The 22,684-nt window shown below is 44.9% G+C and overlaps 2 protein-coding genes and 1 long non-coding RNA gene across 5 annotated transcripts in view; 1 reads left to right on the top strand and 2 right to left on the bottom strand.

The window, feature by feature from the left end:
* COPA (coat protein complex I subunit alpha) overlaps positions 1-7,088 on the bottom strand; it is a 38,035-nt gene extending 30,947 nt beyond the window's left edge. For both annotated transcript variants that reach the window (XM_019716418.3, XM_019716419.3), the window contains exons 1-6: positions 6,931-7,088; positions 5,444-5,557; positions 5,166-5,239; positions 1,551-1,631; positions 1,143-1,219; positions 329-438 (exon numbers count right to left, since the gene is read on the bottom strand). In XM_019716418.3, the coding sequence (XP_019571977.2) occupies positions 329-438; positions 1,143-1,219; positions 1,551-1,631; positions 5,166-5,239; positions 5,444-5,557; positions 6,931-6,970 (496 nt within the window). In that variant the 5' untranslated portion in view covers positions 6,971-7,088. The remainder of the gene's footprint in view (positions 1-328; positions 439-1,142; positions 1,220-1,550; positions 1,632-5,165; positions 5,240-5,443; positions 5,558-6,930) is intronic.
* A 28-nt stretch (positions 7,089-7,116) lies between these two features.
* Positions 7,117-21,388, top strand: NCSTN (nicastrin). Of its 2 annotated transcripts, XM_074322294.2 has the most exons (18): positions 7,117-7,284; positions 8,491-8,595; positions 9,214-9,361; positions 11,859-11,982; positions 12,473-12,594; positions 13,012-13,157; positions 13,915-14,065; positions 14,380-14,489; positions 14,744-14,896; positions 15,562-15,666; positions 15,848-15,925; positions 16,785-16,957; positions 18,389-18,491; positions 18,612-18,707; positions 19,019-19,106; positions 19,362-19,516; positions 19,745-19,957; positions 20,569-21,388. In XM_074322294.2, the coding sequence occupies exons 5-18, from the start codon at positions 12,480-12,482 to the stop codon at positions 20,689-20,691; spliced, it is 1,809 nt and encodes a 602-aa protein (XP_074178395.2). In that variant the 5' UTR covers positions 7,117-7,284; positions 8,491-8,595; positions 9,214-9,361; positions 11,859-11,982; positions 12,473-12,479; the 3' UTR covers positions 20,692-21,388. The 2 variants fall into 2 exon arrangements, with proteins under 2 accessions (XP_074178395.2, XP_019571979.3); XM_019716420.3 differs by lacking the exon at positions 9,214-9,361 and having other exon boundaries at positions 7,123-7,284.
* LOC148756641 (uncharacterized) lies at positions 7,169-7,567 on the bottom strand. Its single transcript, XR_016022784.1, has 2 exons — positions 7,443-7,567; positions 7,169-7,308 (listed from the first exon to the last, which is right to left on the bottom strand). It is a non-coding gene; the product is annotated as an uncharacterized LOC148756641 (long non-coding RNA).
* Positions 21,389-22,684: the final 1,296 nt, after the last annotated feature.

Raw genomic sequence — 22,684 nt, 5'->3', positions numbered from 1 at the left:
CAAAGATTTTTTTTTGTGTGTGTGTGGAAAGCTTGATTCTTAATCAAATTCTGCCAATAGTATATAGATTTTAACTAAAACTGACTTAACTAAAAAGTGAAACTTTCTTCAAATTAAATGAATTTTCTAGAGCAACCACTTTTCTTAGGAAATACCTCTAGCATGAAGAACCATCAAAGCAGATTTAATACCTTAAGAAACAAAAATATTATATGAGAACAGAATATTCTAAATTTTCCTGTTCTAAGTCAACTACCTTCATTATTTTAATCAATTGCAGTTTTGCACCAGACATGACTAGGTTGTCCCCTGAACTTGAGCAGCTCACCAGAAATATCCCAAACGCGCACAGTCTGGTCCAGGCTGGCTGATACAACCAGGTCTTCAGAGGGGTGGAATTGAGCACACATTACATAATGGTTGTGCCCTGTTAAAACACTGCAAGAAGAAAAAAAAGATAAAGACAATACCAAATTAGAGGAAGGAATCAACAGATTCCTACATGCTAAATACCATTCTCCATATTTAACAGATACAGATATTCAATTACACTGTTTTCGAGGCAAAGGCAAGTCATCCTAACAATTCTGAAATTATAATGACCAAGGTCAGCTGTTTTAACAATAGCTCTCCTCTTACCTTTAATGCTTTGGTATTAATTTCAGGAGAGCTGAGATTGTATAGTTCTCCTCTTAACAACATGTTAAAATATCAAAATAAATGAAATATTAGTAATTCATACTGGAAACTATCTGTTAAATTTTAGTGGACTATCCCTCTTACGTAGTCCTTACATCTTCATGGAAAGCTCAAGACCGAAACACAAAGCAAGACGGAGGTCTAGACCTTGACTTAAGTTTAACGGGAACAGAACTAAAAACCAACTAAAAGTTTTGTTCTAAAAGCCTAGCTATATGACCCCCTTTCTCCGGTAAGAAATGATCAGAAAATCCAGATTCATACCTTACTTACAAGATTGCTTTCATATTTATCATTTTGTAAAAGCATCTTACAAATACCATCAGTAATTAATCAGCAGACCCTGCCCATTAGGGGAGGGAGATGATTGTTCTGAAGAAAAGTTGATTATAAAAACACTAGGAAAAAGGAAGACACTTTGAGCCCTCTGTCTCCTGTTTTACCAGACACAGGTTCGAGACTGCCAGTTCCACACTCGGATGGTCTGATCATCTGAAGCACTCAGAATCCAAGGATATTCCTGAAAGATATTCCAGAGAAAGGGTTTCAACATTACACAAAGGTGTCCTTTCAGGCTCCTGTTACCATTTCTCTTTTTGGAGGGTTCCATTGTCTAACATCTCAGCTACATGAGCAAAGGGATGCTGCTTCTGATTTGATTCAATATAACCTTGAGTGCTTTCTTTTACAGAAGGAAACAAAGTAGGAAGGTCAACACCACACAGATTCTAGAAGAGCCATTCCAATAACATAATTCTGTTATCAAAGCATGGGTTCTTGAGGAACAAGAAGAGGATTCTTACGGGGAAACTGAAGAATGCTCTAAAACTAGAGGTACCATGGCCACTTACATGATGAAAAAATGTGGTGCGGATGTAGTCTAGGTGCCCGAGCAATGTGAAGAGACAGCGCCGAAGCTTGTAATTCCAAACCTGCGAAGATGGAAACAAATCTAAGGAATAGGACCTAAGGGTACTGAGCCTCTAAAAGGCTGGGTTTCTCAATAAACAAGTTGGATTTATATTTGGGTATTTCTAAATAAGTAGGAACTTTGATAGGGAGTCTTGTTTTAGGTTGCAGGATAAAAGACCAAGGGCATCTAAATAACACATGGGGAAGAAAAAAGACAAAGCTAGGGAAAACCTAAAGCTAAAACTATGGAAAAGGTTTTTCCATTCCTTGGGGAGAAACCATCTGTTTAATGACGTGAGACAAGATGCTTATCCAGGCTTATGCTTATCCAGGCTTAACTTGAAACTTCTTTATACTGCATAACTGTGTTCTCAGCTTAAAATACAGACCCCTTAGTACTTTACCTATCAGGATAAAAAAAGTAGGACAGACACCAAAGGAAACAATAATATAATATATGACATCATCTTCTCTTAGACTCTTAATTTGGTAGCAAATGATGCCACTACGTTCATGATCTACACTCATCTACCATGTAAACAGACTTTAACTCATTACTGTGGGAAATACTACATGCTCAGTTAGGCTGAACAAAGCAGAGAAACATCCTATGAAGTTGAGTCATCTACCAAAGTACCAGGCTTCAATGAACACAACCGAAGAAGACACTGAAATCAGGACCATCAGTGTAAGAGCTCATGCTCCCCATCCAAACCACGCCCTCCTCAAAAATGAAAGGTCAGATGCTTTTCTTTTTTTAACTTTTAATACATGTTTATAATCTCTCCAGGCCAGCTTACTACTATTCTTTCCTTTGTTTTACTAAAAATTTTTTAAATCTTCTTTTGTAAATTACAAAAAGTAATACCATTTCCTATCACAAATTAAAATAACCCAAAAGTATGATTGTCCAAACTATACCATAAGCTCCCTAACTAAAGACAGGGCCCTTGTCCATCATGCTCAACACTATACCCCTAGCACATAATACAGAGGCGAACACTTAGTAGGTGCTCAACAGGTATGTGTAGAAATGAGAAAAGATGAAGAACAGAAAAAGTGAAAGTATCCCAATACCTTCACCTTCATCTGTTGAGTCATCTATAAATAAATATACATGTATACAGTAGAGTTGGAGTTTCATACAAAAATTAGATCATCTCATAAACACTATTTTGTAATTAGCCTTTTGTCCCCTTATTGAGTTCAGTGTTTTAAACTTTCACATACCTAGCTTCAAATTGTCTTGGCTCTTTTATAGTCCTCTATCAAACTCCAGAACTCTGAATCCTTAAAGACCTGTAAGGTTTGTAGACTGACCATTTGCTGGGCTTCCTATCTTACTCTTTGTAAATGTGGATATAGCAAACAATATGATGAACCACAGACATGACTTTTCTAAATAATCTCCCTTTTATCAAAGAACTATAAATGAAAACCACACCATGACAACACTACATACCTACCAGCTGGCTAAGGCAATCCCTTTAAACAGCTTTATTGACATATAATTCAAATCCCATACAATTCACCCATTTAAAGTGTAGAATTCAATGGTTTTTAGTACATTCATAGTTATGCAAACATCACCACAATCAATTTTAGAATAATTTATCATCCCCCAATAAAAACTATACCCATTAGCAGTCACTTCCCATTTCTTCCCAACCCTGGACGACCACTAATTTACTCTCTACTTTGTAAATTTGCCCATTTCTGGACATTTCACATACGGGGAAGATAACTCCTTTTTAAAAATACTAATCATTTTGGAAAAACTTTTTTGTGGAAGTAAACAGAGTAAATATCGATTTTCTTTTTTTAATACAGGTTCAAAGTCTCTGGCTCCAGCTTTTGCCTTTCTAACAGTCAAGCTTCTTCAAAGAATTGCCTATATTCTGCCTCTGCTTCCTCACTTCACATTAAAGTGCTAAGATCATTTATGCCCTGTTAAATAAGCAATACAAAGATTACTTGGTCTTTATCTTATGCTGACCACTTTGTCCTTCCCAAAATTCTCTCCTTCCTTGGTGTCCAAAAGGCTTCTGCTTCTCTCTCTTGGTTCATCTCTAACCTCTCAAGTCATTCTTTCCTATACTAATTTTTCTTTTTCTATCTTTTAAATGACAGTTTGTTTTCTCATTCAACATAATTCCTGAGTGATATGTTCTAACTGCTTCTGCTTTGGCTCCCTCCTTCATGACAACTCCCAAATACATCTCCTGTGCAGATATAGCTCCACTAGGCATCAGCACCAAGATGGTAATTATTACCCATCTGCTATGGAATGAATGTGTCCTTCCCAAAATTCATGTTGAAATCCTAATGCCCAAGGTGATGGCATTAGGAGGTGAGAGTTTTGAGGTGCTTAGGTCATAAGCGTGGAGCCCTCACGTATGGGATTAGTGTCCTTTTAAGAGAGACCCCAGAGATCCCTTTGTCCACTGCTACCATGTGAGTACACAGCAAGAAGTCAGCAGTCTGCAACCTGGAAGACCTTCAGCAGACCCGGAAGATGCTGGCACCCTGATCTTGGACCTGTAGCCTCCAGAACTGTGAGAAAGAAATTTCTGGGGGGGTGACTGGTTAGCTCAGTTGGTTAGAGCGTGGTGCTAATAACACCAAGACAGCCGGTTTCATCCCCGCATGGGCCTCTGTGAGCTGTGCTCTCCTTTAAAAAAAAAAAAATTCTGTTGTTTATCAGCCACCCAGTCTGTGGTATTTTGTTATAGTAGCCCGAACAGACAGAGACACCATCTTCTTCCACTCCAAAAAATTGTATTTGTTTTTCCTTTCCTAGTTAATGGTACCCTTTCCGCCTGGTGACCTAAGTTAGAAGCCTGAGATAAATAATCTCACTTATTTTGCCTTACAATTCCTCTAACATCCATGCAACAAACTTACTGATTTATTTCCTTAAGCACTGTTCCTTTCTCATATGAACTTATACAACAGTCTCCTAACTGGTATCTCTGCCTCCAGTCTTGCCCAATTCATCCAATCTTTTCTCTATACTACCACACAAGTAATCGTTATAAAAAAATGTTATTCTGATATCACTCCTCTATTTAAAACCCTTTAATGGTTCCTTGTTATTTGTACAGATCCAATCTCCTGAACACTGCAAACTCCATGACCTGGCCCTTTCTCTCATCTTACACAAAACTAATTATAGTTTCTTATCCAGCTATGTCATGCTTTTTGGTCTCCGTACCTGGAATGCCCTTCCCTATTTCACTTTGGTTATCTCTCTATTGTATCACTCACTAAACTGTCCATACCTATTATTTGGGTATACATTTATCTCATTTAGTAGAATGAAAGCTCCTGGAGAACAGAGGCCATTTTTTATTTATTTTTGAATTCCCCAAAAAGAAAACAGTGTCTGATACACAGTAAACATTCAGTAAATGTTGCTGGATAAGTGTTCTGGATAACATTGTGAAAAGCCTGAGCTCTGTATGAGCAAGAGGTACTGTTTTTTAGACCCTTCCACAATCCCCAAACTCCATGTTCTCTGTTCTTTACTCCTAGTAATGACAGACCCACTGTACCTTAATCTTATAGTCGTCTCCTCCAGAGACAAACAGTGGCTGCTGCTTATGGAAGTCAATGCCTCGTACTGGACCTGGAGAAGAAGGCAGGCAATATATGTTAAAGAGAGCTATGCTACCTAATCTCTAAGGTGATTCTTATTCAGGATCTTCCAGTTCTATCCCCTCCACATTGTTTAATCCTAAAAGAATTAATGTCAAACAAGGCTTAAAGTATTCTAGAGAACAATAAATACTTGTATCTTTTTAAAATTTCCTCCTAGAAACTATTATCTTACCATCATGTTCATCAAACTTGTCAATGAGGGTACACATCCGATAGTCCCATAACTGGATGACTCCATTGTGTAAACTGGTCAGGATCCAGGGTCTTTTGGGGTGAAAACTGAGCCCTGGGGGAAAAAACAGAGAATGATCCAATAAATTAAGTAAGCCCCACAATGTCACCTCCTGTCAATTCTGATAAGAAAAAGGAACAGCTAGGTTAATCCTAGGTTCATTCATTCATTCACTGGATGCCGGACATTGTGAATTTTATAAGGTGCTAGATTTTTTAAAATATTTGCTATCTTCTTTTAAATATTGTTGGAATTTGTCTTAGGATGCAGTTAAATTACTTGGAATCAGTTGATTCTTTCGACACTTGCCTTTAAGTTTTGTTAGGGTGGGTCCACAGCAGCCTTTAGTGTAGGTCTAATTTGGCACCACTATTAAGGCAATACCCTTTTGAAGTCTCTATATGATGCCTTGTAGTGGTAGGAGGTCTTTCCATCCTCGCTAGCAAGAACAGATTTTTAAGCTAATGAGTCTGTCAGGCACTGTAACAAGCACTTTTCATATACTTTCGCATTTTAATTATCTTTATTAGAGAATGTTAATTATTCACATTTTACAGATTAGGAAACAGATTTAGAACTGTTACGTCATACACCTAGCTAATGGATAGTTCAGCATTCCAAAGCAAGCCCATCTGATTCCAAACGCTAAGTTCCTAATCACTTTGCAAGCTGCATCTTCCTAAATATTCAAGATATATACTTTTTCCAAATCTCAGAAGACCTTATTTCTCTGCCTTTCCCACTGTAACATTCTAAGAGACTACTGCTGTGATTTCAGTCATTTGCCCTCCACCCGCAACCACTGATACTAAAGCTCTAGAATTGCCATACTTAGGAAATAAATATGCCCAGTTACCTTTGAATTTTAGATAAACCATGAACAATACCAAAAATTCACTGTTTATCTGAAATGCAAATTTAACTGGGCATCCTGGCAACCTTATCAAGCTCAGACTTTACTGGGGTTACAGGCCTAAACGTCCTGTTTCCAAGTAGGAAATAAAGCCCAATGGAGGCACTGGATGTTGACCTGGTGCAGCCTCCTTAAGTGAGGTAGCCAGTGCTCATCTCCAAAAAAGCTACTGACTTGGATACAAATGGCAGAGGTCGAGACTCAATCCCCAGGGACACTCCCTAGAACACGTCATCAAAAAGCCAACAGGTCACAGGGCCTTGGGAGCAGAGGAATACAAGCCGGGAACACAGGCCCCAGATGAGGAGGAGAAGGGAAAGAATTGAAAATGGGCCTGAGGACCCTCCTGAGGTGTGGCGGGCTGGAGAACCGCCCGCCAGGTCTAACTTCCCTCCGGTCCATCTTCCTCAGGGTTCGTACCGAGGGCCTAATTCGGCCCACTGGTCTACTTTCTCTCTTCCCCGGTAAGAGCGCCGCCCCTGACTGACATCCAGCCCTCATGCTCCTCTACTACCTTTGACCCGCGCGCTCTTGGTCTCGAATTTGGTTAGCATCCTTCAGGCCTGCAGCTCCGAGCTCCTAATCCGAGCCCCGCCACTCCCTGAAGCCCTCCGGTTGTCTCCACGTCAGCGGCCCTCAGCAGCAGCTCCCGGAAGTTCCTCCAGACACGAACTTCCGGTCCCTTGAGCTCCGGGCCACAGAGACGGCGCCGGTGTGGGCCTAGAGAGGCCACGGACGGACAGGAGGGGCACAAAGACTTCCGCTTCGCGGAGAGAGAAGATGGCCACGGCCGGGGGTGGTGGCTCTGTGGCTTACCTGGGATGTCGGGATCTTCTTTGCCTTTTGTCTTTCTGCGTTCTCCTGGCAGGTGAGGCCTCCCCCGTCCGTGAGTCTGTAAGGAGAACCCTCCGGATCGGCCCAGCCGCGAGCGCCACCGTCTATCTCCTGGTTCCTTCTGCCCTTCTGTCCCCCAACCCTGTAAATCCTCTTTCTCTTTCGTTCCCACGACAGAAGTTCCCCCTTTACCTGGACCCGAAGGTCTCTCTCCCGCGGCACGTCGGGTCGCCCCATTTCCTCCTCCAGGCCTTCTCCTGGACTTCCAGCCCGACTCTATCCCACTTTATCCGGATGCCTCCTTTTCCCCAGGGCCCCAGCCACCCCACCCACAATCAAAAAGGACAGATGTCATAGTTCAGCTTCCTTCCCAAAGCGGTTAGACATTTCAAGATGAAAGCAGCCTCGTTCTGTGGGTGCAGTGCAGCGCTTATTAGAACAGTAGATTCCTCCTTTTCTCTCGTTGATACCGCCATAAACCCGCGTACTTTATTCCCCGTACTTTTCCTCAGTTTGTCTCATCAGGATATGGGGTACTCTTAACTGTCTAGACCATGAAATAATGATTTAAGGAACTTGAAGCATTTATAATGTATATAAGTGTTTGCTTATACGCATTTATTTTCTGGTATGTGGCTTTCTAGTTTGTCAAGCCCTAAAATTCAAACATGCCTGTATATAACTGTGACCATACCTTCCCCAAGTTCACATAGTTTTTAAAGATCCCCAAAGGAGAAACTATAGCCGCCCCACACTGGGCACACACAAGTGATATACTGATGTTAGATTAACTGACAGGTGTGGCATAAGTTTTCTCCCAATTCTGTTCAGACTCCTGGAAAAAAGTCTCAGAAAGATTTTTTAAATTGTAATTTATAATCTTAGATTGGAACCCTTTTATTAACTAATTTGTAATACACATACAGGATAGAAAAGTGGAAGTGTGGTCACCCATGCAACCAGAAGCTGCTACATCTGAGGTTAAATGCCTTTCCTCTGACAAAAGAAGTTTTTTCTTTTAGCTTCACTGTCAGTTGCTCTATGTAGAATTTGTAATAAGCCTCTGAGGCACATAGGTGTTTGCGTTTAGGTGTTCCAGTAATGTGCCCAAGAAATGAGAAGAATGGACATTAGTCCCATTTTAGAAAGTATGATATGCCCAAGCCATCCAGTGAGCTAAAAACAAGATGGAGGCTAGTACTATCCTAGTTTTTACTAACACTTTTTATCTTCTGATCAGGTTTGTGCGGGGGAAACTCAGTGGAGAGGAAGATCTACATCCCCTTAAATAAAACAGCTCCCTGTGTCCGTCTGCTCAATGCCACCCATCAGATTGGCTGCCATTGTGAGTTGAGGTTGGGATTTTTGCCTGTGGTCATTGATATTTCAGTCTTTGCCCTAGATATAAATATCCAAGTCCTGCTTGGGAGTCTTAGCATACAGATTAGGCTATGTGGGTGGGAGCTGGTAGAGAACCATTTGTCAAACCAGGCAAGATAGTTATTAAAAGCTAACATTTAGCAAATGCTACATAAGCTTCTTACATGTGCATCTCATTTAATCTTCACAACAACCCCATGAAGTAGGCCCTATTATCTCATTTTACAAATGATGAAAACTTTAAGTGAGACTTAAAGAAGTTCAGTAACTTTTCCAGGATCATCCTGCTATTAAGGATTAAGCCAGGGTTTGAGCCCGGGTGGTCCAGATTCCAAGCCAGGACTCTTAACCACCCAGTGGGTGAAGTGGAAAACTATACTGTGTTCTTAGGAGAAAAAAGTCTCATATTCTATGGAATTCAGTCATCACCTGAACTCTAAATGATCTTTTTGCAACCAAAATGGGCTTCTTGAAGGCAGTGAACTATTTGAAGAGAAGGCATCGATAAAGCCAAATAGTTGCAAGAGGAATTTGTAAAGCATTTGGATTTGTCTTTATGCTTTGTAAATGTGTTCCAAAACAGGGTACCATGACAACATGCCTATAAAACTATGAAAGGGGAAAAAAGTTGTGATCTGAAGTCTGAATCCCAGTTCCTCTTCTGCTTAACCTGCTATCTTCAAATTTTGTTCTTCTGTGGATAGTAGCTCTGTCTGAATGTAGTTTTGCAGGTAAGCAGGAAACAGAATCAGATCTTGGCTCCTTCATCAAATTGGTCACCTCTGAATTTCAGTTTACTCGTATAAAGACAATATACCTACATAAAGCTGAAAGTCAGACTACCTTTAATAAATGTATATTGATGATGCTGAGTAAATAATGTGGTCTCAGCAGTACTCTGTGACTTTCCTGAAACCTTCTAATTTTATAAGAGAAAACTGGGACATAGAAGTGATGAACTTGCTCAAGGTGGCAGTTACTACTTTTCTACCTATCCTTTCTCTTATGTTCATTGTCCCATGTGTTTGCTACAGGAAGTACTGGGAGTAGGATAATTGGTTCAAGCAGTTCCAAATAAAATTTCTGTTGTACTTAGTTCTTAAACTGAACTTAGTTCTTAAACTGTGGGCTGAGTCAGACTGCTAATCTTGCTAGAACCCCACTTTAGTGCAAAGGCTAGGACCCCGTCCTCCTGGAGCTAGCCTCCAAGATACCCCTTTGGGAATGAGTTATTCTGCTGCATGTTCTTAGAGCAGCCCTGTGGGAGGCCAAGCAGTAGCCTCTAGAGATAAAGCCAAGTGCCGGTACAGAGAAACAAGTGGGGAGGGGCTGGACTCTGGCCACTTCCTCATTAAGACCTTGTTTCCTTTTCAACCTACTCATTTCTAAGTCTTACTTCATCATAGATGTCTGTCTTGAGCAGGCTACGCTCTCTTTAACTAGAGTTGCTACCATGATAAAAATGAAGGAGAAAGACCCAGGTTTGATTTTCTGATTATAACGCCCTGTTTCTGTTAGACCCTTTTAAAGTGCTCGAAGGGCTTATATATGTAGGTTTCTTTTCATTCCTTTCTTTCCTTTTTGAATTTGTCCCTACAGTATAAGATAGATAGGGGTGGAAAATCTTCTCGTTGAAGGCTTATATAAAGTAAGCAAATTACTTAAGACTGCACAGTCACCCATTGGAACCCAGATTAGCATCCAGGTTTTTTTTGGTGTCATAACTTGTCTTCTTCCTGTCCTCCTTGGAGCTGAAGTTACATATTTTTTATTTGCCAGACTAGCTTTTCCCTTTCCCATGTTTTAAATACTATGGCAAAGACTGCTGTCTTTTATTTTACTTAGAACTGCCATTGGTCGGTAGGTCTTTTTTTTTTTTAATGAGACTTTATTTGAACCGAACTGATGACATATGCGAGGGAGCAAGATCTCAAATGCTCCCAGGTAGATCTTTACTAAAGTTATTCCAGATTCTGATATTCCTCTGTATTTTATTATCATCACTATCAACGTGAACTTAAATATTTGCTACGTGTAAGACATAGTTGAATGTTGTGGACCTGCTTTCATGTCTAGATTTTACCAGATCCCATGGGAGAAAAAGACTTCCTGGCTGGCAGTCTGAAAGTGCTTATAGTTTTTGTCTCATGGAAGTTAGACATGAGTGCCTTGGTCTAGAGCCATAATTTGCATGCCTGGCTGTGTATAATAAAGAACCACAAGTGGTGTGTTTTGCAGATACACATGCCTGGGCCTCACTTTTAGAGATTTTAATTTAGTAGATCTAAGGTAAGTCCCAAGTATCTGTATTTTTAAAAACTCCAGTGTGATTCTGATATACAGCCAGAGTTGAGAACTGCTCTAAAACAATTTATGAATAACACATCCAGTTTTGAGTGGGAAGAAGACTTGTGGGGAGATCCTAAGATGTCTCTACATGGATCACTAGGGATTTGAGCTGTATTGCTACATAGAACTCAGGGTCATCCATCCTCTAGTGCAGTGCTTCCCAATCTTTGTCATGTGATGAGATACATAGAAAATGTTATTTGTATGGCATTCTGGCACATATAGAAATAGATGATATTTGTAGGGCCTCCTGGGGTAATGGGTGAGTCTGCTCCAGCCTAGAGTCCCCAGAAATGAAGGGAATCAATATCAGCACATCTCTAAATGGTTCAAGGCCCATCATTTGGGAAGCTCTGTTCTAGAGACCTTAGCGTTCTTGATGAACTTTACCTAAAACTGGCCAAAAGCAAGTAAAGTTATTCCCAAATAGGGCAAAGCAATAGAGATCCAGGGAGGCTACTGAGGCCAACGGAGTCTGCACATATGTTCACAAAGGAAGATTCAGTACTAGAACAAGCTAGAGATTTAGTGCCTGCCATTTCCTGGAGAAAATACAGGTTTGAACCCTTTGGTGTCTGCTGTCATCGAATCTTGCATCTATGATTTATGAGGTTGAGGGAAGAGGGCAGGAAAGCGAAGATCACACAGCCTTTCTAATCTTTGATGAACAGACCTCATGAGTAGACTTCTTGGCTCTTTTGTCTTCTCTTCCCTTCTGGTAGCCCTCAGGTTTAGCAGGACCCTTTCAGCTGTTTAGTTCAAGTCTGGATGTAGCTGTATTAACCCAAATGGCTTGTGACATGTTTTGGGGGAATGGATGATCTGCAGAATGAGTGAGGCAAAGTCTAGAGCTTTAATTGACCCATTCTGTCCTGGCAGCTTCCATTAGTGGGGACACAGGGGTTATCCATGTAGTGGAGAAGGAAGAGGATCTGCAGTGGGTGTTGACTGATGGCCCCAACCCCCCTTACGTGGTTCTGCTGGAGGGCACGCTCTTTACCAGGTAAGAACAGCATGTACCTGCTGGAAACTGTGCAGAGAGGAAAATTCAGTGAACTTGTGAGTAAAAACTTGCCTTGGCTGCCCTGGTCTGATCAGGGGAGGGAGTAGGGTGATTCTCAGAAGGAAAGATGCACCATCAAAAGGAATCATCTCAATAAACGTCTAAGTATTACTTTGTCTTGGGTATCTGAAACTAATTTAAAAAAAAAAAAGGAATCATCTCAGTGACCTTACAAATAGAGTTCTAGTGAGTAGGGACCCCGGGGAAGAAGGAAGGGCGCACAGGGTCACTCAGATACAGAGTAGATGAAATTAAGCCCTGAGCTCATATTGGGTCATGGTCCTCTCAGAAATTAGAGACTGAAAATGCAAGAAATGTGTCAATAGTTTGATTACCCGAATTCCCCATTTGTTTCCAACTTTGGGGGCAGGATATCGGGCTGCCTGATAATTTTCCTGTCTTCCTTCATGGCATTCCCTCCCTATTCCAGGAAGGTGATGGAGAAGCTGAAAGCGAGGACCAGTCGAATTGCCGGTCTTGCAGTGTCCTTAGCCAAGCCCAGTCCTGCCTCAGGCTTCTCTCCTAGTGTGCAGTGTCCCAATGATGGGTTTGGTAAGAGCCCCAAAGGATCGGGGGAGACTACTGTCATCCAGAGCTCATTGTTGCGTTAGTCTCATGTCTTAGTATATGTATGTAAGGGGGTGGTATCTGTCTGTGTGTAGTGTGAGCAACTGACTCCTTAACAGAAGATAGTGTTTCTTTGTCTTTGCCCCTCATCCCTTCCCTCTCCTGCTTTCCCTTCTTCCACTAACCTTCCATCCTCCCTTTTTGTCATGTGCTCAGATCCCTAACTGGCCAGCCTAGGGCTCCCTGAAACCAGTGTCTGTTTTACTGTAGGTGGTGACATGTTGATGCTTGCTTCTTTAAGTCTCTTAGTCCCAACCCTATAATATCCTAGCCTTCCTCCCTCATCTGGTCCTTAAGTGCTTAGTGTCCTAACGTCCGATTTGTTTCCCTCCTCCCTTTCAGGTGTTTACTCCAACTCCTATGGGCCAGAGTTTGCGCACTGCAGAGAAATACAGTGGAACTACCTGGGCAATGGCTTGGCTTATGAAGACTTTAGTTTCCCCATCTTTCTTCTTGAAGATGAAAACGAAACCAATGTCATCAAACAGGTAATGACTCTACCAGCTCCTGCCAGTTCCAGTTAGAAAGAATTATTTTTTAGGCTCCCCTCTTGTTTGGGAGGGAGTCTCACCCTACTAGTGCACCCTCTGAAAAAGAGTTGCTTCAAGGAAGAGCCAAGAAGTTTATTTTTCTCACATTTTCTCTCTCCCATTTCTCTCCTGCCTTGACAGCATTAAAGACTTATACTTGAAGAAAATGTAAAGGGTGTTTAATATGAAACAATGTATAGAGCCCTGGTTAAGAACCCCTAGTAGGGTAAAAAGAGCATTGGACTAGGAATTGAGAGATTTAGTTCAGTAATTTCCGAAGTTCTTTTTAGCTCTACTGTTCTTTAATTCTAGTCTAGCTTCTTCATTTTGACACATAGAGCAGTTAAGAGATTTATCCAAAGTTACATGGTGAGTTGATGTACAAGCTGGCGTGAATTTGATTTTTGATCTCCAGTTCAGTGCTGTTTACATCAAATCACATTGTGAATTGTGGCTGAAGCTCCAAATTGGGCCAGGGTATTTGGTACAGGGTAATTTCATTTGCCCCAACTAAGTCATTGAGTCCGTCCCCCTTTGCACCTCTTGATGAGTTTATCCCTTTCACTTTATAGATCCTGTGGTTGTGCCAGGACAACTACAGCTCAGGGACAGATGTGGGAATAGCTTCAGAATAGAGCTGGACCCTCTTCTTTCTGGGAAGTGTGGGAGGGACTCCACATCTACCTGCCTCACTGGGGTCCATCTCCCCTTCCAGTGCTATCGAGATCACAACCTGAGTCAGAATGGCTCAGCACCAGCCTTCCCGCTGTGTGCCATGCAGCTCTTCTCACACATGCATGCTGTTATCAGCACTGTTACCTGCATGCGACGCAGCTCCATCCAGAGCACCTTTAGCATCAACCCAGGTAGGGCAGATCCGAGGCATGCTGGGTGCTTTGAGTGGGGATAAGTGGACCAGGCCAGGGAATGTTGCGAGAACACTGTGGGGAAGGAATGGGTACAGACAGGGGGCACTGGGTGGGAGAAGTGGAAACAGTTCTGAACAATCGCAGCTTATCCCTGAAGTGGACTGGGGCAGAGAAACCAATCTAGAGCAGTGGAGATAGGGAACATGACTCACAGAGTCCATGGGTCACTGGTCAAGAGGTCTTCCATGCCTTCTTTTTAGCTACCTTCTCCCATACACCTGTTGATATCTTGCTGTTTCTGTCCTGTTCAGAAATCGTCTGTGATCCCCTGTCTGACTACAACGTATGGAGCATGCTTAAGCCTATAAATGTATCTGGGACATTAGAGCCTGATGACAGGGTTGTGGTGGCTGCCACCCAGGTGAGTGTTGGCCCCTGATTAGCATGGGCAGAGCTGGCACAGAAAGGGCAGGCAGGCCTCTGTTGAGCATATTAGGTTTCAGAGTTGCTACAGTGCAGAGCCTCCAATGGAGATGGATCTGGGCCAAGGGACTCCAGGCTCAAGCTGTCACTCTAGGACATAAATATTCTCTCGGCTGGAACAGGAGAGGGGGCCTGGGGCCTTGTAATTTCCATTTTCAAAGTGTACTTCCCTGCCTTTTCTGGTGGACCCAGCTGGACAGTCGTTCCTTTTTCTGGAATGTGGCCCCAGGAGCTGAGAGTGCTGTCGCCTCCTTTGTCACTCAGCTGGCTGCAGCTGAAGCTTTGCACAAGGCACCTGATGTGACCACCCTGCCTCGCAATGTCATGTTTGTCTTCTTCCAAGGGGTAAGGGCTCTCTGGCTGGAATGGAATGGCTGGAAATTAAGGGTGGGGTGGGGCGGATAAAGATGGGAAAAAGCCATTGTTTGGAAAAGACCTCAGCACTTGACCTAAGTTGTTATTCAGCAGAGAACTTCTGGATATGTCTACATGAGTCTCCCCATCAGATTCTCCCATTTTAGGACCTAGAAGTGGTGTTCTGCCCACTCCTCTCTCCCCCACTGATGCCATCTACTTGAGGCATCCTTTTACTTTTATTCTCTCAACCCCTTGTACTGTCACTCCACCCCAGAGCCCTGAGGCTCCTGACCCTCCCACTGTCCCCACAGCCTAGCCCTAGAACAGCAGCTATGGCTGAGTTGGTGGAGGTAGTGGAGGGGCAAGAAGCAGGCACATAGAGGCTGATATTCACCTCAGGTCTTCCTGAGGCCACTCTACCCATTTCTAGGCTCAAGAAGTCTTGTGATACATACATGTGAAGGATAGTCACAGCTGGGAAGTGGGGTGGAGAGGAGGGCCCAGTCACATGACTGTGTAAGCTGGCCAGCAGTTGAGAGGCCATGAGACAATAACCTTCATACCGAGAGCTTTGATGGTCTGACCTCAAGGAGCTGAGGCTGCCCTAACCCTTTGGAATCTCTGTTCCCTTTCCTGCCATCTCTACCCCTCAGGAAACTTTTGACTACATTGGCAGCTCACGAATGGTCTATGATATGGAGAAGGGCAAGTTTCCTGTGCAGTTAGAAAACATTGACTCATTTGTGGAGCTGAGACAGGTGCGTAGCATGTGTCCCTACCCCCTTCCTTCCTACTTAGAGTTTCCGCCTCTGTTGTCCTCACTGCAGGTACCACTACTTCTTCCCTTGACTTCTCTTCTTCTGATCCCACTCTTTTCTCCCGGGCACAGGCTGGAACAGGAGACTGATTATAAGTGTTGCTTCTTCATCCTTCCCCCAGGTGGCCTTAAGAAATTCACTAAAGCTTTGGATGCACACAGATCCCGTGTCTCAGAAAAATGAGTCTGTACGGAACCAGGTAATCTGAGCTTCTCTTCCCCTCACTTCCATTTTCAACAGCTCAGAATATGGGCACCCCCTCACCCTGGCCCTATCCCCACCACCCCTCAGGGCCTGTGAGACAGGACCTTAGGTTGGGTGTTGGCTAAAGGGCAAACAACGCGGCTGTCACAGCTCCCCAGGAAGAACCATGAGCGCAGTTCATGTCACTGGTTCCCTGGAATGGGTGCTTCTCTGGTCATTTGGTGCCTAGCAAACTATTGCTGCCCTTTGAAGACAGAGCAGTTACTAGCTCCCTTCTCCCCTGCTGCCCCATGTGTCCAGTGGTCCAGGCTGCGCTGCCCCATTCCTGGCATGTCAGACTCCTGACCGAAACTGTCCTCTACTTTCCTTACTACTCGTTCAAGCCCCTCCCTCCCTTCGCAGTGCAGCTTCAAGGCCTCTTTTCTTCCATGAGGTCTCTTTCTGCCGCTCCAGCTTCAGTGTCATCCCTGGTCTGGGCTCCGACAGCATTTACTGACTGGATGACCTATTTTGTATTGTTTGTCCCTCTAATTCTGCACAGCAAATAATAAGTGAGGCATCTACTGAGGATAACACAGAATCCTGAGAGCAGTAGTGTTTACCTATAAATGAAAAGCACAGGCCTCTTCCTTCTTTGTGCCATAATTTTAAAAGGATGGGGGGGGGGTGCTGCAGGAAATTCAGAGGGCCTTGAGCCCAAAACCCTTGAGATCTAGGAGGGCTTAGGTCAACTCCCCAAGCTGAGGACTTAAAGTATTTTAGGTATTTCAGGCCTAAAAGAGACTTCCTGCTTGCCATTCCCCAGCTTCCCATGCGTTAATCGCCCACACTCCACCCCCACCTCCCATGCCTAGGTGGAGCATCTCCTGACCACACTGGAGAAGAGTGGTGCTGGTATCCCTGCTGTCATCCTCCAGAGGCCGAACCAATCGCAGCCTCTTCCACCATCTTCTCTGCAGCGATTTCTTCGAGCTCGAAATATCTCTGGTGTTGTTCTCGCTGACCATGCTACTGTCTTCCATAACCGGTAAGAGTTACCTAGCCTGCATTCTCTTCCTTCTCGGAGAGTCTGTTCTGCAGTTGGGTGTCCATAGAGAGAAATGCCCTCTGTGTCAAGAAAGATCACTGCTCTCTCTACCCACGCCACCCTCTTCAAATCCTCAGGTCAAATTGTGTTCTTTGCTCAGTGGCCTGTTCACATCTAACTGGTCCCCTCATCTGACTTGATATTCATCTTAGAAAAGGTTTCACCTTAGTCCTTTCCTGCACAATCATCCTCCCTGTGGTTCTACCTCTCCCAAGCTCTCTAGGGGCCTGAATTCCCCAGGGGTGCTGGCAGAGTACATCATGTCAGACAAGAGCACTGGAATAATAATGGGCTTCTTAAGGAGCAGGGCAGAGAGCTGTCCTTGTCTGAGGCCCACCCGAGGGTGCCGCAGATAATAAATACTCTGATATGTTGCATGTTCTTGCCATGTGGTAAGTGCATGTGGTTCAGTGTAAGGGTATGTGAGGGTAGAGCTCCCTGCAGTTGAGGGAGCTCTAGAAAAAAGGAATAAGGCCTGTTAGTCACCCTTCTCCGGGTCCTCGGCACCTCTAAACTGCCCCTAATTTGAGCCCTGGGCTAAACGGGACTTCTTACTCAGGCTGGACTCCTAAGCCACCAGCCTCCCTCCCACGCTTACAACAGGCCAGAGTTTCTGAGTGAAAATGCTGAAGCTCTGGTTCAACCACAGTCAAGTGACAACTTCTCATTTATTTTGGACAGCAATGGTTCTGGTGCATACAGTCAACTCTTCTCCCCCAGTTTGTTGTCCGCAGCACTTTGGGGTGAGGGGTGATTCAGCATTTGAACACATTTTGGACGCCTGTGGCCGACTTGATTCCATAAGGGGCAGGCATTTACTGTTGGTAAAGTGTGGGAGCTCTCTCCTCGTAGCCCCTCTTCTAAGATCTGTCTGCTTGGCGTTGCCCACGCAGCGGCAGGGTGGTTTGACCCGGTGTAGTGTTACATATCTGTGAATAGATGTGCTCATCCCCCTCTGCTCCCAGCCACCTCAATATCAATGATCACTGGAACAACTAGTCACACAAGCGCTCTCATAACGTGTGGCAGGCTTCTCTGAAAGTCATCTTAGCCATCCACCTACATCTGCAACCCAAATGATATAGAAGTATCTCCAATGTTTAAAGAGCTCCCAGGAAGGAGATTCCTGCATCCTGATCTTAATTCACCTTTTTTTACCTTGTCTGTGAGGAAATTCTTCGTATTTAACCACTCCCACCCTCACTCCTATCTCCCGTTCTCCACACTTTCTTCAATATGAGATCCTAATTTCTCTTCTTCCTGAATGATGAAAAATCAGATACCGAGTTGCTGCATAAGGGGCATTTAAGGGGCGAAAGGAACAGGGCCCTGGCTGAGAGTAGCCAAGGCTCATGCTGGCTTCCCTGGCAGCTATTACCAGAGCGTGTACGACACTGCTGAGAACGTCAATGTGAGCTACCCTGAGTGGCAGAGCCCTGAGGAAGACCTGCACTTCGTGACCGACACTGCCAAGGTAGCACTGGGCTGGGCGGGGCTGGGTGGGAGCACCCAGAGCACAGTGAAGAACGGTAGGATGCTGCTGTTTGGGGTCAGAGGAGGGAGGCCATTTAACCTCCCTCCTCACCTACCATAGACCCTGGCAGATGTGGCCACAGTGCTGGGACGTACACTGTACCAGCTTGCAGGAGGAAGCAACTTCAGCGACACCATTCAGGCTGATCCCCAAACAGTAAGAGCAAATGAGCCCTGACTCCTTCCTGTCCATTTACACAGAAAGCCACTCCATCCTTTACGTCCCTTGCCTGGTCTCCCATATCTTGGAATGCAGCATGACTGTATGTGCCTGTGAGGATGGACCCCTGACACCCCAGAGTGCTCTCGGCTGGGCCTCATCTGTACCCTTGTGAACCAACCACTGCTCCCCTAACCCCAGAGTCCATCTGGCCAGTGAAGTTTCTACCCAGTGACTAGATATCCACTAATCACCTGTCCCTGGGCTCCAAGTCACAAGGTTCTCTCTTCTTACTGTCCCAATCCTAGGTTACCCGCCTGCTCTATGGCTTTCTGGTTAGAGCCAACAACTCATGGTTCCAGTCAATCCTCAGGCAGGACCTAAGGTCCTACTTGGGTAAGCACCTGAAGTGGGAATGGGACCTTTAGCCAAGAAAAAGAATAGAGAAAAGTCATCATTTTGGTTTAATCGTTTTTGTTTTTTTTTCTTTTTCATCTCTTTTTTCCCCCGTTTCCCTTTCTTCTGATATTTGTTGGATCCTTTTCTCTTAACCTCTTCTTCTCTGGCCGACCCTGGGCTCTTCCTATCTCTGTCCATCTGCACTTCACCTTCCATCCACCAAATCCTTCCTTCCCTGTGGTCTCCAATCAGGTGACGGGCCTCTTCAGCATTACATCGCTGTCTCAAGCCCCACCAACACCACTTACGTTGTACAGTGTGCCTTGGCAAATTTGACTGGCAAGGTGACCAACCTTACCCGAGAGCAGTGCCAGGATCCAAGTAAAGTCCCCAATGAAAACAAGGATGTGAGTGGTGTTGGAAGTGCCCCAAGGGTCCCTTTCTCATGGGAAAATTGGAGGATCTCCTAGCCCAACTGGACCCAAGGGCTTGGGATGGAGAGGTGGAGGAATATAGCCCTTTGAACTTGAGTGTTGAAAAGAAGTAGCCTGGGTGACAAAGAGCCATGTAAAGGGTAAAGGGAGTGAGTGACGAAGGGTCACCTCAGCTGTGCTCTGACCTGTCTTCCTGTATAGCTGTATGAGTACACGTGGGTCCAGGGCCCTCTGAACCCCAACGAGACAGAACGGCGGCCCCAGTGTGTGCGTTCCACAGCACGACTGGCCAGGGCCTTGTCCCCTGCCTTCGAACTCGGGCAGTGGGGCTCTACTGAGTACTCTACATGGACTGAGAGCCGCTGGAAGGACATCAGCGCCCGGATATTTCTAATAGCCAGCAAAGAGCTTGAGGTGAGATGGGGGAGGGGTGGTGGCAAAGATCTGTTTGAGTCTTTTCTATTGCCTCTTGTCTCATACCCCCGTCCATCTCCCGTTTGCCCCAGGTTTGCCACAAAAACCTGCAAATCTGTCCTTTGTCAGCCAGTATGCCCCATTAGGAAGCTTGTCTTGACTGATAGTTCGAGCCTGTGTTCATTCTGGAGATAAGCTCCCAGAGAGAACCAAAGAGATACTCCTTACTGTGTAGTCCCTAGTTAGCCCTTCCACAGCTCCGTTCCCACTGGCATTCCCACCTGGCATAGCTGGGATTGGTCAATCTAGTATTCCAAGTACCTGTCACAAGTATGTCAGTAATATAATTGCCACAAGAGAACCAAAGTCAATGGGTCCTGCCTTTAAGATGCTTAAAATCTAAGTAATAGAAGATAAAAGCAAGAACAGAGGTACTTTACTGCTCTTTCAAATGAGGAGACTAAGTCTTCAGAGAGGGGAAACGTTGTCTATGATTGTTCAGCACTTGGTGCTTGGAGCCCCCTCCAAAATTCCGATGCTAGCTCCCAGCCCCGAGCAATTACCCCAAACTGCACTGAGATAATCTGAGAGCACCTCTCTTTCCCCTGCAGTTCATCACCCTGACAGTGGGCTTCGGCGTCCTCGTCTTCTCTCTCGTCATCACCTACTGCATCAATGCCAAGGCCGATGTCCTTTTCATTGCTCCCCGGGAGCCAGGTGCTGTTTCTTTCTAAGGAGAGCACCAGCTTTTCCTGTCTGCTCTGTTGTTCACTTCCAAAATCATTTGTTCCGCTGGGACAGAAACCACTAGTTTGTCACTAGAACCTCTCTGGGCCTGGCTCATACTGGGATTAACATAAAGAAGTGGAACTGCCTGACAGAGACAGAGATAAACAAGTCCCCTCCCCTCCCCAGCTCCCCTTTCTGGTCTCCCCTTGGCTGTTTCTTCTTTCTTCCCCTCTCCCCCAAACCCACCCTCCAGGCAGGTTCTGGGATAACAAATCGAAGCTTCTTGCTCCTGTTTGACTCCTAGCTACCCACCCTAACTTACCCTTCTTTAGGATCCCCCTTCTATTCTTTCCTTCCTGCCCTGTACCTTCCTCTGCTCCCTGCCCCACCCCCTGTATCCAGCCACCTTCCTGACCAGGAAGAAGGACATGAAGGATTGAATGCCAGGAATAAACTTCAAGGAAGCCCTGAGGAGGACAACGAGCTGATGTGTGGGCCGAGCCTCTGGTCCACCTCCTACCACTCTGTCTCCAGGCCCTTCGACGGCACATCAGGGTGGGTGTGTTGCTGGAGGGGATCTCATCTCCAGCCCACAGCGCTCAGTTGCCGTTTTAATTAAGCAGTAATATCTATTTTTGTTTTCTTTTTTTCCTGTGTGTAAATATATAAATAGTAAGTTTCATTAAAATAGACTATCCCATATGACCTGTTATACTTCTCCAACTCCCTTGTCAAGTGACCCTAGAATGGAAGTTACGAAATTGTTACCTCATGTGCTCTATTCTGGGTCTGTAGAGGCCCAGGGTGTAAGGCTTTGTCAAAACCAGTGGAGTTCTTGGAGCCCTGGTTTCTGTCTCATAATGATGTTAGCAGAGTTTTCTTCCCACCTTTGTATTTGACAGACATTTCTTTATTCACTTTGAGATGAAGGGAATACACCCCTTGAATAGCTTCCAGTTGGGGTGAAGGGAGAGATAGATACACTCCCAACTAGGTGTGATCCAGTGTGATAAATGGAATAATTACTGAATATGCAGAGTGCCCTGGTAAAACACAGTGGGACTTGGGGTAGAGGGGTGGCATTTAGAAAGGCTGCACAGAGGAGGAGGCATTTGAGATGTGATTTAGAGTTGCCAGTGTGGAAGCACAGAGCCAAGAGAAGGCACCAGTCATGTTAGGGAATGGTGAGTTATTCAGCATGCCCAAGTCATAAGGACCGGCAGGCGAAGCTGGGGCCAGGTCACGAAGGCCCTTGGGTGGCATGCTAAGGAGTGTGGGCTTTCGGTTGGTGGGTGTTTTATAGACCAAAACATGAGTGATTTTGTACCTCTTCTAGAAAGAGAACCTTGGTTCTTAGGAGACACTAATTTCCTGGGTCTCAGGGAGGCAAAATTCTGGAATGAATCAGTACTGCTAAATGATGGGCAGTGGCTGAGTCAGCGGAGGGGGGAAGAACCGGCAGGAGTGGCCCTGAAGCAGGCTTCTCCTCCCACCGTGACCAAGAGGCTGTCTCCCACATGCCTGAGGACAGCAGAGATGGAAAAGAACCTGCCATTTTCAAAATCCCAAACCCTCCTCTTAGTTTCCTGATTGGACTGGTTAACCTTTTCGAATCCTGTTGAGATGTTTTTTCTCCAGGTTTCTTTCCAAGTTCCTCCAGGGGTATGTTTGGGGTTCTGGGAAATGCAAATACACCCTGCTGCTTCCCCCCCACTGCACCCCTCCCAGTTTGAGCTGGAGGAGCTGTGTGTGCTGTGCTGGCGGGAGCTAAGCACAGCTGCCACCATCATCTGGGCTGACTCCACGCCTCCCTCAGCCAACAGGTCTCCCAGCGGACAGAGCCCTAAGCTCCCTCATCCTGCTGGCAGTTTCAGGAAGCAGGGAAGTGGCTGGATACCAGTGAGGGGGCTGAACAGGGAAGCAGAGGAGTGGGCAGAATCAAGGCGATGGGGTGGGCAAGAAAGAAGGTTATGAGATGCAGGCCCTGCAATAATCTGC

Source organism: Rhinolophus sinicus, chromosome 11 (genome assembly GCF_057876585.1).
Source record: "Rhinolophus sinicus isolate RSI-liver-muscle chromosome 11, RSI-T2T, whole genome shotgun sequence".
NCBI lineage: Eukaryota > Metazoa > Chordata > Mammalia > Chiroptera > Rhinolophidae > Rhinolophus > Rhinolophus sinicus.
The sequence above is the reverse complement of the archived record's forward strand: the minus strand, read 5'-3'. Positions and strand labels throughout refer to the sequence as shown.

Excerpts from the sequence above, each read along its gene's own strand:
- NCSTN (XM_019716420.3), top strand. The coding sequence starts at position 7,197 with ATGGCCACGGCCGGGGGTGGTGGCTCTGTGGCTTACCTGGGATGTCGG. Across the intron at positions 8,596-11,858 it reads CCATCAGATTGGCTGCCATT|CTTCCATTAGTGGGGACACA; the intron begins GTGAGTTGAGGT and ends CTGTCCTGGCAG. Across the intron at positions 15,667-15,847 it reads CATTTGTGGAGCTGAGACAG|GTGGCCTTAAGAAATTCACT; the intron begins GTGCGTAGCATG and ends TCCTTCCCCCAG.